Source organism: Chionomys nivalis, chromosome 9, assembly GCF_950005125.1.
Source record: "Chionomys nivalis chromosome 9, mChiNiv1.1, whole genome shotgun sequence".
Classification (NCBI taxonomy): domain Eukaryota; kingdom Metazoa; phylum Chordata; class Mammalia; order Rodentia; family Cricetidae; genus Chionomys; species Chionomys nivalis.
This window is the reverse complement of record NC_080094.1, coordinates 1,705,889-1,723,281: the sequence shown is the minus strand read 5'-3', so window position 1 is coordinate 1,723,281 and position 17,393 is coordinate 1,705,889. Positions and strand designations below refer to the sequence as shown.

At 48.6% G+C, this 17,393-nt stretch overlaps 1 protein-coding gene and 1 pseudogene across 1 annotated transcript; one reads left to right on the top strand and one right to left on the bottom strand.

Annotated features, from left to right (window-relative positions):
* Nucleotides 1–1,528: 1,528 nt before the first annotated feature.
* Nucleotides 1,529–1,626, bottom strand: LOC130882161 (U6 spliceosomal RNA; annotated as a pseudogene).
* A 14,476-nt stretch (nt 1,627–16,102) lies between these two features.
* On the top strand, nt 16,103–17,372 carry Rps21 (ribosomal protein S21). The gene is made up of 6 exons (XM_057781672.1): nt 16,103–16,215; nt 16,385–16,447; nt 16,572–16,635; nt 16,788–16,859; nt 17,105–17,160; nt 17,252–17,372. Exons 2-6 carry the CDS (start codon nt 16,398–16,400, stop codon nt 17,259–17,261), a joined length of 252 nt encoding a protein of 83 aa, XP_057637655.1. The 5' UTR covers nt 16,103–16,215; nt 16,385–16,397; the 3' UTR covers nt 17,262–17,372.
* The last annotated feature ends 21 nt before the right edge of the window (nt 17,373–17,393 follow it).

Here is a 17,393-nt window from a genome sequence, read left to right as displayed (position 1 = left end):
AAAACCAAAAATTTAAAAAAAAAAGAAAAAAAGAAAAGAAAAAAAGAAAAGAAAAGAAAGAAAAAAAGCTGGGCAGTGGTGGCATACACCTTTAATCCCAGCACTCGGGTGGCAGAGGGAGGAGAATCTTTGTGAGTTCAAGGCAAGCTTGGTCTACAAGAGCTAGTTCCAGGACAGCTAGGACTATTACACAGGGAAACCCTGTCTCGAAAAAGCAAAAACAACAACAACAAAAAAAAAAAAACAAGAAAAAAACAAAAATCAATCAATCAATAAAATAAAGGTGGTTTGACAAAGCAGAACTTTGCTTTTTCACAGAAGGGTGTGTAACTGTCAAAAGCAGGAAATTAAGAATAACCAGCCCCAATGGTGTCAGCCTTTATCCCTAACTCAAGGGGGACTTGGCTCTTCCTCATTGGCTGAATCAACCTCACAATTTACACCTGATTGGTCAGTTGGAAAACTAGCAACAAAGGAAATAGAAAAGATACAGAGATAAGGGATGGGTGTTTTTAAATGTTTTTGAAACTATTGTTTTATGTGTATACATGTTTTGCCTGTATGTATTACTGCGAGCCATATGCAGGTGTGGTGTCCATGGAGGCCAGAAGAGGTCAGTGGAACTGGAGTTAAAGACTGTTGTGGCCACCATGTGGGTGCTAAGAACTAAACTCAGGTCCTCTGAGTGCTTTTAACTGCTGAGACACCCCTCCAGCCTGAAGGGGTAAATTTTAACAGATAACTCTTCCAGGAAGTTGTGGCGATGAGTCAGGGTGTCAGACATATGGACATTCCAAGAGGCAGATTATATCTGGCTAAACAAACACGCCGTCCTTAACAGAACAACGAAAGAAGATCTGGAAGGACAGAGGCTTTTGAACACTCAAAAGGTGATAAAAAAGGTGAAATCTTCTGCGACCCCCCACCCGTTTTGTTATATATTCGTTTCTTCAAATTCTGTTAAGATGCATCAGACCTCTCTTCCCCGGGCATCTGATGGAAAGGGCTGTGTGGGTACCGTTTGGCACTAGCTGTCCCTATAACCCTTGGGACTAGACCTCGAACACTGGAATCACGACTCCAACTATTATAATTATGGATGCTAAAGCTGAGGTCACTATTCCATTTTCCAAACCACTGTTCCACTAAGTTAACAAAAGGATCATCTATTCCTACATTTTTGACTCCTTCATTAGTGAGAACCATCATGGTAACAGTCCTGTGTGGAGCAACACACGGCGCTGTCCTCCCCACGTACACAGACTCCACCTTTTCCAGCTAAAATTGTGCTAATTGCCAATCTATTTTCCCAATCCATGTGGTTAGGGCTCAGCAGTTCAGCTATGCCCCTGACAGCATCTCCAGCACAGCTCAGCAATCTTTTTTGGTTGTAGTAGGCTAGTTGCTACAGTTTACGTTGCAGGAGGTGTGGGGAGGAAAGGGTTTATTTGGCTTACAGGTTATAGTCCATCATCAGAGAAACCAAGGCAGGAACTCAAGGCAGGAACTGAAGCAGAGACCTTGGAGGAAAAATACGGAACTCTTCAGAAATTGCGTGGCATCCTTCAGGGGATACTAACCTTCTCCATATCATTCCAATTTTAGTATATGTGCTGAAGTGAATGCTACAGTCTATACATATTTTTATTAACTTTTGGCCACCAGAACAAGGCTGACTTGAAACTGGCTGTTATTTGATTTCAAGGTTAATTAATTATTTTAATTATTAATTTGGTTGGGTGGTGGTGGCACATGCCTTCAATCCCAGCACTCAGGAGGTAGGGGCAGGTAGATCTCTGTGAGTTTGAGGCCATCCTGGTCTACAGAGTGAGTTTCAGGACAGGCCCCAAAGCTACGCAGAAAAACCCTGTCTCAAGAAACAAATTAGGGTGCTGGAGAGATGGCTCAGAGGTTAAGAGCATTGCCTGCTCTTCCAAAGGTCCTGAGTTTAAATCCCAGCAACCACATGGTGGCTTATAACCATCTGTAATGGGGTCTGGTGCCCTCTTCTGGCCTGCAGGCATACACACAGACAGAATATTGTGTATATATAATAAATAAGTAAATAAATATTAAAAAAAAAGAAGTGCCAATGGTCACAAGTCCATCAAAAAAAAAAGAAAAAGAAAGAAACAAATTAATGGGGCTCCCTGAGACACTTCTACACTATCTATATAAATATGGGGGTCAAGAGCCGGGCGGTGGTGGCGCATGCCTTTAATCCCAGCACTCGGGAGGCAGAGGCAGGAGGATCTCTGTGAGTTCGAGACCAGCCTGGTCTACAGAGCTAGTTCCAGGACAGGCTCCAAAGCCACAGAGAAACCCTGTCTCGAAAAACAAAAACAAAAACAAAAAAAAAAAAATATGGGGGTCAAATGAGTCTTCCAGAGTTAACAGTTCCCTCTTCTTGCAGGAGAGGCCTTAAGGCAAGTGGGAACATCTAAATGCCATACTGAAAGAGGTGGCCAGTTGGACTCTGAGCCACTGGTAGGATATCAAATAAGGGTCCTCCATAATTTCACCAGATATCAGATCGTGTGACTACCCAAGCTGTCTGGTCATCTCTTCGAAAGACCAGCCTTCACTGAGCCCCATTACATGGCCCGCTGGAGTCAGTTGCTCTTCCCACCTCGAAAGGCACGAGATGCAATTATCCCTGGGGGTGGGGGCTCCATGGCGGCCAGGGCTCCGTGTCTTTGATGGGGGAAGCATCAGGGACAGGTGAGACAGGGCACATTGCTTCAGGACCCTCAGTCTTGGAAGAGGAACAACATACAATGCATGCCATTAGGATTGAAGGACCACCCAACAGGAGTGTGTGGTCATCCAGCCACATGCACATAACAAACACTCTTATCAAACAGATGGCCTGAATATTTTATCCACTCTAATCAGGCATTTGCGTTTCTTCCTCCTCTCGGTGCTACAGGTCTGTCTGAGGTTAGCTTGGGATATTGGTCCTTAGGAGAATTTTTGGGTGTAAGTAATGGAAAACTGGGGACAGGTTTGGACTTGAGCAAGGGGGTAGTAAGGACATGACTTGAGAGAAGTGATCTGGGGCACGTTGGGCCTCTCCCCTTGACATCTGTCCCTAGTCCCTGGGGTCTGAGTATTGAGGATTCTTGGTGTGGGACTTACTGTTGTTATGCGTGATGGGTGATAATGTTGACGCTGACAGTTTAGAGGACTTGTTTATCACCTGTAGCCTTTCCTTTAGGGCTGTCACAGCCTCTGTGGTGTGGAGGGTGGGTTGTAAGTCTGTCCCTAGTACTGAGTGGCCCAACAAATGTCACTGCAGTCATTAGGAACCCTTTAAAGTACTGTGTTTAATCTTGGTGTCCTGAGCTCTGAAGGGACAAAGTGCTTACCCATCCCAGAGAACTGTCTTTGGCTTTACATATTCCCACAGGGTATAACCCAACAGGCACCAGACTGAATAGACAGTGTGTGGGCTGTGGCTACAGGGGAGTAAAGAATACTACTAGTTGCCTTCATAGGAAGCAAAAGTCTCATTGAAGTCTTTTAAAAGTGAGCCCGTGACAAGAAAGTTAATGGGCTTTGCCTTTTGGAATATCCTGAGTTTAAAATAGCATCAGAGAAGGGCTGGAGAGATGGTAGAGCAGTTGAGAGCACTGGCTGCTCTTCCAGAGGACCTGGGTTCAATTCCCAGCATCCACATGGTGCTCACAACTGTCTGTACCCCCTGTTGAGGGGGTCTGACACCCTCACACAGCCTTACATGCAGGCAAAACACCAATGCACATAAAATAAAAACAAATAAATTGTTTAAAAAAAATAGCACCAGAGAGTTAGTTAAGGCGACAAGAGAGGACCAGGAACACAAAATCTACATTATAATGTCACACATGACACGCAGACATGTACATGGTAGCAGGCTGGGAGCAGCACCGGGACTCACGTGTAGAGCGGCTGTAAGGGGTTTTGTCTGTTTCTCGAGGCTTGGTTTTAAGGGCTTGTCTGACACTTCCTGCATGGTCATATACATGTGGTCAGATTCAGTGAAGTCCCCTTGATTACATGTGATTTCTTTGAGTGTATGTGTTCAAGCCCCTTTGGGCAGTATGCAACCTTTCAGTAGAGAGTGGGACTTGCTTGGGTCCTTCCCAGATAAGTTCAACCTCCTTCTCTCTGGAATTTGACTAGGACATGGTTGCCTGGCTCATGCTTCTGGCCAGTAAACCCCAGCAGGTGCCATTCTCCTGGGGGTGGTTTGAGTAAGAATGGTCCCCATAGATCCATTTATTTGAATGCTTAGTCATCAGGGAGTGGCAATGTTTGAGAAGGATTAGGAGGCATGGCTTTGTTGGCAGAAGTGTGCCACTGGGCTTTGAGGTTCCAAAAGCCCATACTGGGCCGGTGATGCTCCATCACCTATGGATGAAGATGTGGTGCTCCCTCTGCCTATGGATGAAGATGTGGTGCTCCCTCTGCCTATGGATGAAGATGCGGTGCTCCCTCTGCTTATGAATGAAGATGCGGTGCTCTGTCACCTATGGATGAAGATGCGGTGCTCAGCTGTCTCTCCAGAGCCATGCACGCTGCCACGCTCCCTCTCATGATGACAGTAGACGGAACCTCTGAAGCTGTAAGCATGTCCCAATTAAATGCTTTCTCGTGTAAGAATTATCTTGGTCACGGTGACTTTTCACAGTGGTGACTCTTCACAGTGATAGAACAGTGACCAAGATGCTCCTCTACCAGGAGGGGAGGGTACCAGAGGACATGACAATCCCGGTTAGTTGCAAGAGTCTGGGTGAGACTTCTGACAGTGGCTGCAGTGAAATGGTTGCCATTATCTAGCCGATTATTCCAAATCAGGAATTTTACTTTTTTGTTTTGTTTGTTTTTGAGACAGGATTTCTGGGCTGGAGAGATGGCTAAGTGGTTAAGAGCATTGCCTGCTCTTCCAAAGGTCCTGAGTTCAATTCCCAGCAACCACATGGTGGCTCACAACCATCTGTAAAAAGGTCTGGTGCCCTCTTCTGGCTTGCAGGCATACACACAGATAGACCATTGTATACATAACAAATAAATAAATATTAAAAAAAAAGAGAGAGACAGGATTTCTCTGTAGCTTTTGGGGCCTGTCCTGGAACTAGCTCTTGTAGACCAGGCTGGCCTTGAACTCACAGAGAGATCTGCCTGCCTCTGCCTCCCGAGTGCTGGGAGTAAAGGTGTGAGCCACTAACACATGGCTGGAATTTTACTTTCTAAAAGTATTCTGATTATTAGGAGCAGCCCCAGGTAGAGGTATAGCCTCTTTCCAGTGAGTTAAGTGGTTGGCTGTTGCCAGTAATTCTTTAAGTGGCCAACTTTCAGCATCTCCATGCAGTCAACCTGCACGCTCTGAAAAGGCGCGGCTCTGGGTTCCTCCCTCCAGAAGGCTGTGGTCTCAAAGCTTGCTAATTTGTGTTAGAACAAGAAAGGACTTGTTTAGCTATGGCATAAAGGTTCATGTACTCATAAATTCTCAGGCAGCACCACACATCACTTGGACCCAATGACCCCCCTAATGTACATGATGCAATGATTCACACATGTGGGGCTTAAGTAGTGTTTTCTGTCCGTCTTATAAAAGCCATTTCCTGTCTTTTCTTTTTTAAAAAATGATTTATTTTTAAAGTATATACCCCTGAAAGCCAGAAGGCTCTGGTCAGCTGGAGTTACAGGCAGTTGTGAGGTTAGGAACTGAGCTTGTGCCCTGGGCCCTTAACCACTGAGCCATCTCTCTCGAACCTCTCCCCATCCTCGCCTTTGGAGGTCTTAGCTCGTCATTTTTTCTTGGGGGATAATAGGGCAGAGAACTTGGGACAGGAGGCATAATAGAGGTGAGGTAGAGAAAGGGGGATGTTTGCCACGTGGCCTTTTTTAGCAAATTGAGACTATTCCGTTAGATTATGATCCCCCTTGGAGTCCAGGGACATGTCTTGGGGCAGTCTCTTCAGGCAGAATCTGAGTGATGAGTTCCTGTGGACGAGGCATCACTCTTGTTCAGCCCAGATCTTGCCAAATGTGTGTGGCACCAAAGACACAGTTAGAACCAGAGTCTCTGCCTCCTTTCTGCACTTCAAGAAATTTCAAAGCCCAGTTTAAAGCACACAGTTCACAGATCTGGGTCGACCAGTTGTCTGTACTCCCCGTTGGTGGTTTTTTTTTTTTTTTTTTTTTTTTTATGGTGCTGTTAGTTGACATGTGTCTTCCTTTGAATCATTCTGGAGGGCCATCTATGAAGAATCTAAGTCCAGTTATGTGTATGTATGTGTGTGTGTGTGTATATATATATCTATATATCTTTATGTACTTCTGTTGTATGAATGTTTTGTCTTGCATGGATGTTTGTTCACCACGTGTGGGCTTGGACCCTGTGGAGGTCAGAAGAAGGCATCAGATCCTATAGAACAGGAGTTACAGGTGGTGGTGGGTCATTGTGGGGTGCTGGGAATTGAACCTGGGTCCTCTGAAAGAGCAGTCAGTACTCCTAACTGCTGAACCATCTCTCCAGCCTGCACCTCACATTCAGTATTAAAAGGAATTTCTCTTAGGTCAAATAGGACCTCATCTTGGTATCTATGTTGTCCAAACAATGGTGATCAATTTCCTTTATAGTCTTATGGCAGCCAACAGAAAAGTGGGCTGCATCCAAGGACTCATCAGAGTCAAGTCATCTCTCTCTAGTAGGATGGCTCCATACTTGAAGATCTGAGAGTCTATGAGCCATCTCTCCATCCTTTGGTATGAGGTAGCCCATATTTTGAGTACTAATCTTCCCTCAAAGATTAGTTTCTTACTTTCTTCTGTTAAAAGAATAATAATGTCTGTCACCCATGGGACACATTCGGCCAGTTGTTAATCCCGCCAACTGAGACTAAGACCACAACCACAGTTTAAAGCCAAATTTGAAGCAAGTTTTAATTAAATACTGGCCTGGTGGACGCGCTCTGGCCAGGTCCATACCCAGGTTTGCAGTGGCTTAAGAAGGAAAACCCATAATTCACTGTATTTCCCACCAGGTCCAGTCAGGGGCAAACATACATCCTGACATCCTGGTGTATTTCCTGCCCACATACACCTGTGCTCAAGCACACCAGCTGAGTCAAACTTGTTTAGGGAGTGGAAACAAGTGGCTTCTTATCTACCAACACAACAGCCTCCAGCCTTTCAGGAACTATTTATCCTTGGGGAAGGGGCTTACAGATCAGAAGATCAGAAACATCTTTGTTTCCTGGATCTCTAAGGCATGGTAAGTAAAACTTAAAATGTAACTTTGACTCTCACACAGGCCAGAGTAATGGTTTGATTAGTTTGGATAGTATGCCACAGGTTGTCAGCTCCCGTGTTATTGAGTCAGGGCACCAAATGCTGTCCTTCTAGTGATACTGACAAATATAAATAAAATGGCCTTTCTGAGTATAGCTGGCTTTTCTAAGCAGGGCTAATTACAAGGCAGTAATAGGTAATAGGACATCTTTCTCCTTTCTCCTTCTCCCTCTTTTTTTTTTTTTTTTTTTTTTTTGGTTTTTCGAGACAGGGTTTCTCTGTGGCTTTGGAGCCTGTCCTGGAACTAGCTCTGTAGACCAGGCTGGTCTCGAACTCACAGAGATCCGCCTGCCTCTGCCTCCCGAGTGCTGGGATTAAAGGCGTGCGCCACCATCGCCCGGCTTTTTTTTTTTTTTTTTTTTGAGACAGGGTTTCTCTGTGTAGCCCTGTCTATCCTAGAGCTTACTCTGTAGACCAGACCAGGCTGGCCTCAAACAGAGATCTCCTGAGTGCTGAGATTAAATGAGATTAAAAGTGTGTGTGCACCACAACGCCAGGCTTTAGTGGGGCTTCTCCAATGTCCTCTATTGACTTCGTTTCTCCTGGCGTCCATGACACGGAATCTGGCTCTGCTCCTGTTGTCTGACTTCATCAAATGAGCACCACACTCACAAACCCAGTCCCTGCTCTTCCTAGGGGAGCTTTTCTAATGGGCACATCAGCTGGAGAAGGTCTCAGGTTGTTGGGGCCATGTTTCTTTGGTGACCCAGAATGGGAGATTCTCAATTTCTTCTCATATTGCTCACCTGAGGCCAGTGTTTGCCGAGTCTAACACAGGGTCTGTCTGAGTTGAAGGGCTTCAGATAATTGAGGAAGAGCGGATAGAGGGACGGGAAGTGGCTCCAGATAATTGAGGTAGAGCAGATAGGGGGACAGGAAGTGGCTCCAGATAACTGAGGAAGAGCAGATAGGGGGATGGGAAGTGGCGGGGCTGCATCAAGGGGATCTAAGGGGTCAAGAATCTGGTTTGGATTGGAGGGCGGGAGAAAAACAAGCAAGGGGGGGTCTCACTTATGCCCTTGTCCATCTTTGTGGCTGTCCTGATCTGATCTGTTTTTAGGGGGAGCAGAGTTGTAAAACCTTCCCTTCCCTCCAGCAGTGAACATACTTAATTCCCTCTTGGGAAACAGGACCTTTTTTCTGTTGTATTTTCCTTCCTTCCTTCCTTCCTTCCTTCCTTCCTTCCTTCCTTCCTTCCTTCCTTCCTTCCTTCCTTCTTTCCTTTAGTTTTTTTCGAGACAGGGTTTCTCTGTGTTAACAGTCCTAGCTGTCTTGGAACTCACTTTGCAGACCAGGCTGGCCTCGAACTCACAGAGATCCACCTGCCTCTGCCTCCCGAGTACTGGGATTAAAGGTGTGCGCCACCACTGCTCAGTTTGAAACAGGGCATTTTGAATTTTCTTACTCAATGAAAGGCTGACAGATCCCATCCTCATCTGAACTGAATTGGGGTCAAAATTTTGAGTCAGAGGACTGGATTTTGGGTCCAGGTAAAGTAACAGAACTTTGGACATTTACTGAGTCTCCCTGCCTTCACTGCAGGTGTTTTCTGCCCACGATTCAAGCATGAGCCCCTCAGGGCTGTGTAGGAAAACTGAACTCTTCATTTTGTTTTCCTTAGGTCTCTTTTTACTTCATTTCCATGCTGTCCTTTTAAGAGTCTCTCTCAGAGTCGGGCGGTGGTGGTGCACGCCTTTAATCCCAGCACTCGAGAGGCCGAGGCAGGCGAATCTCTGGGAGTTCGAGGCCAGCCTGGTCTACAGAGTGAGTTCCAGCTCAGTCAGTCAGGGTGGATACACAGAGAATCCCTGCCTCAAAAAACAGAAGAACAAAAGAGAAAGACAGACAGACAGAAAGAAAGCTATGACTAGGCTTATACCTTCAGCCAGAGCACTTGGGAAGCAAAGGTGGGTGGATCTCTGTGAGTCCCAGGCCAGCACGGTCTACAGAGTGAGTTCCAGCAAATTCCAGGGCTGTGACGAGCGACCCTGTCTCAAGAAAAAAAATAAAAAAATAAAAAAGCAAGTTTATATAAGCCTCTGTGTGTGTGTGTGTGTGTGTGTGTATGCTGTGTGTATGTGTCTGGAGAGGTCAGAAGAAGGTGCTGGATTCCCTGGAGCTGGAGTTCTGGGTGGTTGTGAGCCACCATGCACTTGCTGGAAACTAAACCTGGGCCATCTTTTCATATTCCAGTCCAGGGTTTGTTTCTTCATTAGCCCAGGGAGCACTAAGGACTCAGGGCCCAGGGAGCACTGCAAACAGGCCTGGGATGCATTTCCTTTGGGAGGGGAGCTGTGAACCTCCTCAGGAGAGCTAGAATCCTGGGTGAGCTCCCCATGTTGTTACAGATGAGAATGGGGTCACAAATCAAGAAATTACCACTCAAGGTCACAGCAAGGAAAACTTGGCTTCTGCACAAAAGCCGGGGAGCGAGCTCACCTGCTCTAACCTGGCTTCCATCCCACACCCCACACCCCAATGCAAGGCTGCTTTGTTTGGTTTTCTGTCACTGGCTGAGGTTCAGCCTCACAATCTACACTGGTTGGCTAATTTGAAACATGGCAATAAAGGACCCGGCAAGGGGAGAAGGAGAAGGGGTGTGTTTTAAGTTAACCATTCCAAGAAACCGTGCCAGTGAGTCAGGGTGTCAGACATCGCAGAAGTAGATTGTATCTGCGCGAACAAACACACACAGTCCTTGACACGAGAGTCAAAGGGAGGGCGTGAGGAAACAGGCGACAGCCACTGAACTTGATAGAAAAGATTAAAAGTCGCTGACACCGCCGGGCGCGGCTCTGTTCTTGAGGAGCCAGCCATATGTGGGCAGGCCCCAGCTCTTCCCAGTGCCGAGATCTGCTGGCGGGCTCCCACGTGCCGCACGCGTCTCCAAGGGAACCGCTGGGGTGCGGCCAGAGTCCAGAACGAGCTAGCCCAGGGTCTTCACATTCATTGCGACGCTGTCCTACCTAGGAATGCAGAGACTTAGCGTCAGGGCCATCTGCGCCTAGGTCAGAGGTCAGCTCAGCTTGTTGCTGGGCAAGACTTGGCCCTCACTGGTTTCTCTCCTTGAGCCTGAGGGGGCATCTTGGTGTCAGAGTGCTAGTGGGACCGCTGGGACACAAAGCTCTCTTCCTGTGACCCAGAACTGGGTATCCAGTCCCATGGAGCCGGTAGAGGCAAGATGGGATATTTGGGGAGAGGGAATTCTGACTTCACAGTCTGTCTTTTGGATCAACCACACTGTGGGTGCACTGTGGTGAGACCTGTCCAGACTGGGTTGCGGGGTGCAGTTTCTTCGTTCTATTGACTTGTAGCCTTTTATGGGGTCCTTTGGAGAGCAGGATGGGGCTCACCCAGACTCAGACCAATCCCTGCAGTGGAGCAGGCAGCATGGAGGGTGGCCCTTCTAAGTGTCTGGGACGTAAACCTGGGGTGGAAGACCCGGAGCTGGTGCTGTGGTTGGGCATGAGCTGGGTTTCACTGAAGGAACTACATAAAGAATTTAAATGAGCCAGGCATGGTGGCACAGACTTTAATCCCAGCACTCGGGAGGCAGAGGCCGGCGGATCTCTGTGAGTTCAAAGCCAGTGTGGTAACAAAGCAAGTTCTAGGACAGCCAGGGCTACACAGAGAAACCCTGTGTCGAAAACCAAAAACAAACAAAACAAAAAGAAAAGAGCATTCTCCTTACAAACAAACAAATAAACCATGGCAGCAAATACAAGGCCAGCCCACAATCCCTACATGGTTTTAGCAGTCAAGGTCACAGGAAACTTGGGGGTACAATAGGGCAGAGCAGCTGCTCTTGAGGGGACAGACCTAGGGCCATTCAGGGACCCTGACACAATTGCCTTGCAGAAGCAGCTTCAACTCTGAGGCCTAAGAGTCTGCAGGAAGGCATTGATCTAATAGTGTTTTGAGTCGAGGGTCCTCCTGCTCTTTCTCACTTGGTCTCTGACCCTTTCCCACCCTAGAGATCTTCCAAGAGGTTCTGCCAGGGTGAAGTGGCCCAGCCGGCTTGGAAGCGGCTAGGGGCAAGACTGTGTTGGTTTGCCCTCGTTCCAGAGTGGGTCTTGGCTGCCCCCCAGTGGCGACTAGGGGCAGTACAGGGGGATGTGAGGTGACCTTTCAGGAAGACGCCTGCTCTGACTCTGAGCAGTCTCAGCTTCTCTGCATATCCTTGGAGGTTTGAGGATAGAGAAACTCAGTGGTGACGAGTTTGTCCTCCTTCAGGGGAGGTTCTAGCCCCTTTATTTTGGGGGTCTTGAATTTTATGCAGCAAATTATCTTATAGGAGGGGCCATCCAGATCTCCTGGGCCCTCAAGATGGGATTGCAATTCCAGGGCTGGGGTGCGAAGGGAGGTGGAAACAGACGGATCCTTGGGGCTCACTGGCTGAATCCAGACTAACCAAAGACTCTGTCTCCAAACACAAGGTGGATCGCACCCAAGGTACAACACCTGGAGCTGAACCCTGGTCCCCGTGTGTGCGCACGCGTGCATGTGTGGGCCAGAGGTTGATGTTGGTGGCTGCCTCAGTCACATTCCAACCACTCTTTGAGACAGGGTCTCGCGCTGAGCCTGGAATTTGCTGATTCATTGAAGTAGCTGATCTGCAAGCCCCAGGGATTTTCCTGCCTTTGCCCTGCTTCCTTAGCCCTGGATTACAGGTGTGTGTTGCCACACCCAGATTCTAGGGACGGAACTCAGGTCTCACGCTTGTGCAGACAGCACTTTGCTGATTGAGCCTCTTCGTTTGTCGCAGCACTACCTCCTACCCTGTGAACTTATTTATCTGAGACAGAGTTTCACTATGTAGGCCTGTTTGGCCTACTGGGACTCACCATGTAGACGTATGTAGAGCAGGCTGGTCTTGAACTCAGAGATCCACCCGCCTCTGCCTCCCAAGTGCTGGGGCTAAAGGCGTGCACCACCATGCCCAGCTTTCTGATATCAGGGCCCTTGTCCTCACTGGACGCGCTGTTTGACTCTTTCCTCGGCCAGGCTGGGGCAGGACCTCTGCTGGGGCAAGTTTACTGTTCCTTACATCACATAACCAGTGTAGAACTTTAAGACAATTCTGAAGTCATTTCTGACAACTCTCAGTACTTCCCCTCCTCCCCTGGGAACCAAGGACATAACAGCTATGCATGCACGTACTGAGATGTTGGGAACTTTCCATCTCCCTGAATAGGAGCATGATAACCCTTAGGTGTCGACTCAGTTACTGATGCTTTGACTTAGTCCCTGGGAAGGGGCAAAGTGACCCTCAGAAGTTTCCCTTTACCTCATCTGATCTGGCAACCACTCTCCAGCCAATTATTGGTAATAGCCTTTTTGAATAAGCCAATCATAATAGTTAAAGAACAACTCCCAGACACCCCTTCCTTCTGTGATTTTTTTTCCCTTTAAAAATAGCCTGTGCCAGACATTCAGAGTCTTCTAGCCTCCCGACTGCTGGAAGACCCTGTCATGACAGAATTAATAAAATCCTCATGCTTTTACATCAGCTGTGATATGAGAGATGGTCTCTTGGGGCGACTCCTCCTCCTCGGTGATTGGACGCTGGGGTCCAACACCAGGAAACAAAACAGCTGGGCTAGAACGGATCAGCGTTTACACTGGCTGCTTTACTGAGAGCACTGGTCCTAAGCCATCTCACTGACACAGTGGATGAGGATCCGGTAGGTGCTGAGAGCCACAGATAGAGCCCGGTATGGGTGGATGCCGGGCAAGGTACCAGAGGCAGTGATAGCTGCAGCCCAAAAGTGGCCTTGGCTTCCTCAGGAAGAAAAGCGCCCCGAAATTAGCTGAGGAAGCTTATTTATTAATTAGTCTTTTCTTTCCCATTAAAAGTTTGAGCCGGGGGCTGGAGGAATGGCTCAGTGGTTAAGAGCATTACTGGCTCTTCCAAAGGTCCTGAGTTCAATTCCCAGCAACCACATGGTGGCTCACAACCATCTGTAAAGAGGTCTGGCGCCCTCTTCTGGCCTTCAGGCATACACACAGACAGAATATTGTATACATAATAAATAAATAAATATTTAAAAAAAAAAAGTTTGAGCCGGGCGGTGGTGGCGCATGCCTTTAATCCCAGCACTCGGGAGGCGGATCTCTGTGAGTTCGAGGCCAGCCTGGTCTACAAGAGCTAGTGCCAGGACAGGCTCCAAAGCTACAGAGAAACCCTGTCTTGAAAAACTGAAAAAAAAAAAAAAAAGTTTGAGTTTTGAATGGGGGAGGGGGAGGGAAAAGGGAGGCGGGGAGGAGGCGGAAATTTTTAATAATAAATAAATAAATAAAGTTTGAGCTTTTCTACTAATTTTTAAAAAAGATTTATTTATAATGTAGTGTTCTGCCTGCATGTATTGCTGCAGGCCAGAAGAGGGCACCAGATCTCATTACAGATGGTTGTGAGCCACCATGTGGTTGCTGAGAATTGCACTCAAGACCTCTGAAAGGGCAGCCATCTCTCTGGCACCTTTTCTACTAATTTTTATTTTAGATGTTTGAGATAGGGTCTTACTTTCGGATCAAACTCTTGACACTCTTGTCCAGCACCCTTTGGGTGCTGATGTAGGCATGTGTAGTCAAGTCCCACTTCCTCCAAAGGTTTGAGCAGATGGAATACTTTCTGTGAAAACCCCTATCACAACCTCGTCTGCTCATTTTTTTTTTTTTTTTTGTTTTTTGAGACAGGGTTTCTCTGTGGCTTTGGAACCTGTCCTGGAACTAGCTCTTGTAGACCAGGATGGTCTCGAACTCACAGAGATCCGCCTGCCTCTGCCTCCCGAGTGCTGGGATTAAAGGCGTGCGCCGCCACTGCCCGGCTCGTCTGCTCATTTTAAAACCTAAGTCAGTAGTTCCAGGACAGGCTCCAAAGCCACAGAGAAACCCTGTCTCGAAAAACCAAAAAAAAAAAAAAAAAAAAAAAAAAAAAAATAAAACCTAAGTCAGGTCTGGATTAGTTTCCAGTCCATGGGCTGCTCTTTCTCTCACTAGTGGCCATGTTCCCTAGCTGTTTAACCTGGCAGTCTTTGAGTGGATACCAGAAAATGTGAATTTTTCCTTTGTTGTGGGCTTCATGCAGTGTTCCGTTTTTTGGGGTGCAGTGGGGTTATTTGGTAATACTTTGATCCTTGCAGGTCCTTATTTATTTATTTATTTATTTATTTATTTATTTATTTATTTTTTGTTTTTCCGAGACAGGGTTTCTCTAGCTTTGGGGCCTGTCTGGAACTACCTCTGGCTGGCCTTGAACTCATAGATCTGCTTGCCTCCACCTCCCGAGTGCTGGGATTAAAGGTGTGTGCCACCACCGCCCACTGGCAGGTCCTGTTTTTATGATGTTAGGTGGCCCTAGGATTGTTTAGGGCAGTTACCGGAGGCTAGACCTTCCTGAACACTCTGCCCAGTGCTATGTGCACTAAGCCCTTTTCAGGATTGCTACTGCAGATTTCTGCAGTTGCCCCTTGGCCACACCACACTCTCCGGTACTTTGGCTGCTCCACATCCCGCCACTAAGGAGGCCTTGAGGGTACAACTCAACACACACAGGTGCAGCCAGATCAGTTGTAGATCTCAAAGCTGAAACATAAACAAACCACCCTTGTACACAAGCCTCGTGGCCTACTAGGCAGGGCTTTGGTAGAAACCGCAGACACAACGCCCACATGACGACGACCTGCTTTCCGGGTGCGGAGGATAAAGTGCAGCTTGGGTTTCACCAGACCCCTTGACAGTCCTGGGAAGGAGGGCTCTCCCCAAAGTCATCTAACTGTGTTTGTACGCCCGAGGTTCCAGTCCCAGAAGATGTTAAGCGCACAGTTCTACAGGTGTGAGACAAGTGGATCCCCGTGTGAAGAAATGGAGTCGTAGGAAAGTCGTCAACAGTGCAAACTTAGTCTTCTGTCCAGGCTGGTTTGCAGCCTCTTCAACAGGGGGCTGACTGCGAATTACGGTGGACGTGGCAAAGCCCGGGAATTTTCTTTCTTTTAAAAAAGATTTATTTACTATGTATGTAGTGTTTTGCATGTATGTCTGCCTGCCAGAAGAGGGCACCAGATCTCACTACAGATGGGTGTGAGCCATCATGTAGGTGTTGGGAATTGAACTCAGGATCTCTGGAAGAGCAGTCAATGCTCTTAACCTCTGAGCCATCTCTCCAGCCGTCTTTTTAATTTTTTTTTAAGATTTATTTATTTATTATGTATACAGTGTATTGCTATTAAAAGGCACTCTCTGGCCAGACTCACGATCCTGTGGCAGCCGGAGAAGGAGTGGGGCAGGGCCTGGGGGCAGGGCTGGAGCCCAGGTAGAGAAGCCGCACCGGAGCAGGCACTTACAGTTCGCGCTGGGGAGGGGATCCTTGAAGAGAACGAACGTGCAGCGCAAAGATTGCGGAGCGCTCATCTGACCCGACCTCAGGGCTGGGTTTCCCGTCCCGACTGAGGCGCTGCAGCTGGGTTCCCAGCACTGCGGACACCCGACTCGGCTGTTCCTCTCCGCGACGCGACTCTGGTGGCGGCTTCCCGGGGGCGGACGTCCAGCTGCGTTCCTCCGACGCCACTCCTACCCTCGCGGCAAGCCGACGCGCACGAACCAGCGTCCCGCTACACTCCTCCCGGCTGGCACGGGCAAGCCGGCGGGAGCAGCAGGAGGGGCGGGGCCGGAGGGGCGGGGCCGAAGGGGAGGTGCTCGCCTCGGCTGGGGTGGAGCCGGACCCCAGGAAGAGCAGGGCTTCCTTGTACCGGAAGTAGAAGAAAAAGCGAGTAAGCGGCGTGACCCGGAAGCATTCACCGACGCCACGCCCCTCACGCCCAATAGTGCTGCCCGGAGACGAGCCACTTCCTTTCTGCGCTCCCGCGGCCTAGCGAGCAGGTAGATGGCGCGGCGGGCTGTGGGCGCGAGCTGTGGGCCCCGAGCGGCAGCGGGCGGTCCGGGCCGGGCTGGGGAGTCGCGGGCGGGGCGCTCGGGCGCGGGTCTGCCTGGGGCCGCAGTCTCGGGTGCGGGCCCGGCCGACCTCATGGCTCGCGCGGTGACTCTGCAGGCAGGACCTCGACATGCAGAACGACGCCGGCGAGTTCGTGGACCTGTACGTGCCGCGGAAATGGTAAGCACCCACGGGCCTTGCTTTTCCATCTGTTTGCGCGGCCCCACTACGCTAACGTTCCTCAATTCCCTTTCATCCTGTTTCCTTTCCGCGGCCCACCACACGCCCTGTTTTCTCCTCTCAGCTCCGCGAGCAACCGCATCATTGGTGCCAAGGACCACGCGTCCATCCAGATGAACGTGGCCGAGGTGAGCTGGGAACCCGGTGGTGAGGCTTGTTCCTGGGAAAGGGAAGGAAGGAGGCAGCTAGGCCTCCCAGTGCCTGGGTGTTTGCTAATAACCAGGCTAGACTTAAAGCGTGGGGTGGGGTCGAATCTCCTAACCACTCTGACTCTACTCAGGTTGACAGGGTCACAGGTCGGTTTAATGGCCAGTTTAAAACCTACGCTATCTGCGGCGCCATTCGCAGGATGGTGAGTTTGTTTGACCACGTGGACGTTGGGCTGTGATGGTGGTATCCCTTTGAAAGAAACGCTTGGCGGGACTGGCTTGTTCTTTTAGGCCTCTTGGATCATGGAGGGTCTGCTCTGGGAAGATTTAGGTGTCTCATTCTCTGTCCCCTGGGCGTGGGTACAGGTTTGGGTCCGATAGTGCATGCTCTGTCCTGCCAAGCCGGGAGGCCTGTGGGGATACCTAGGTTTTTAATTTGAATTTTTAGGGCGAGTCAGATGATTCTATTCTCCGATTGGCTAAAGCTGATGGAATTGTCTCCAAGTAAGTGGGGATGATATATTGGTATTGAGCGACCTGGGATTTCCCAAGAGCTAGGCTTTTAATGTGATTTTTTTTTTCCTTGCTTTCTTAGGAATTTTTGACCAGAAGAGATCGGGGGAAATCTGTCATAAATAAAAGTGAGAAAAAGTACCTTTGCTACTTGAGTTTACTGCTTTTAACATGTGGGTAGGGCTGGTGTTTTTACTGTGACCTGAACAGGGGCAGCACACATC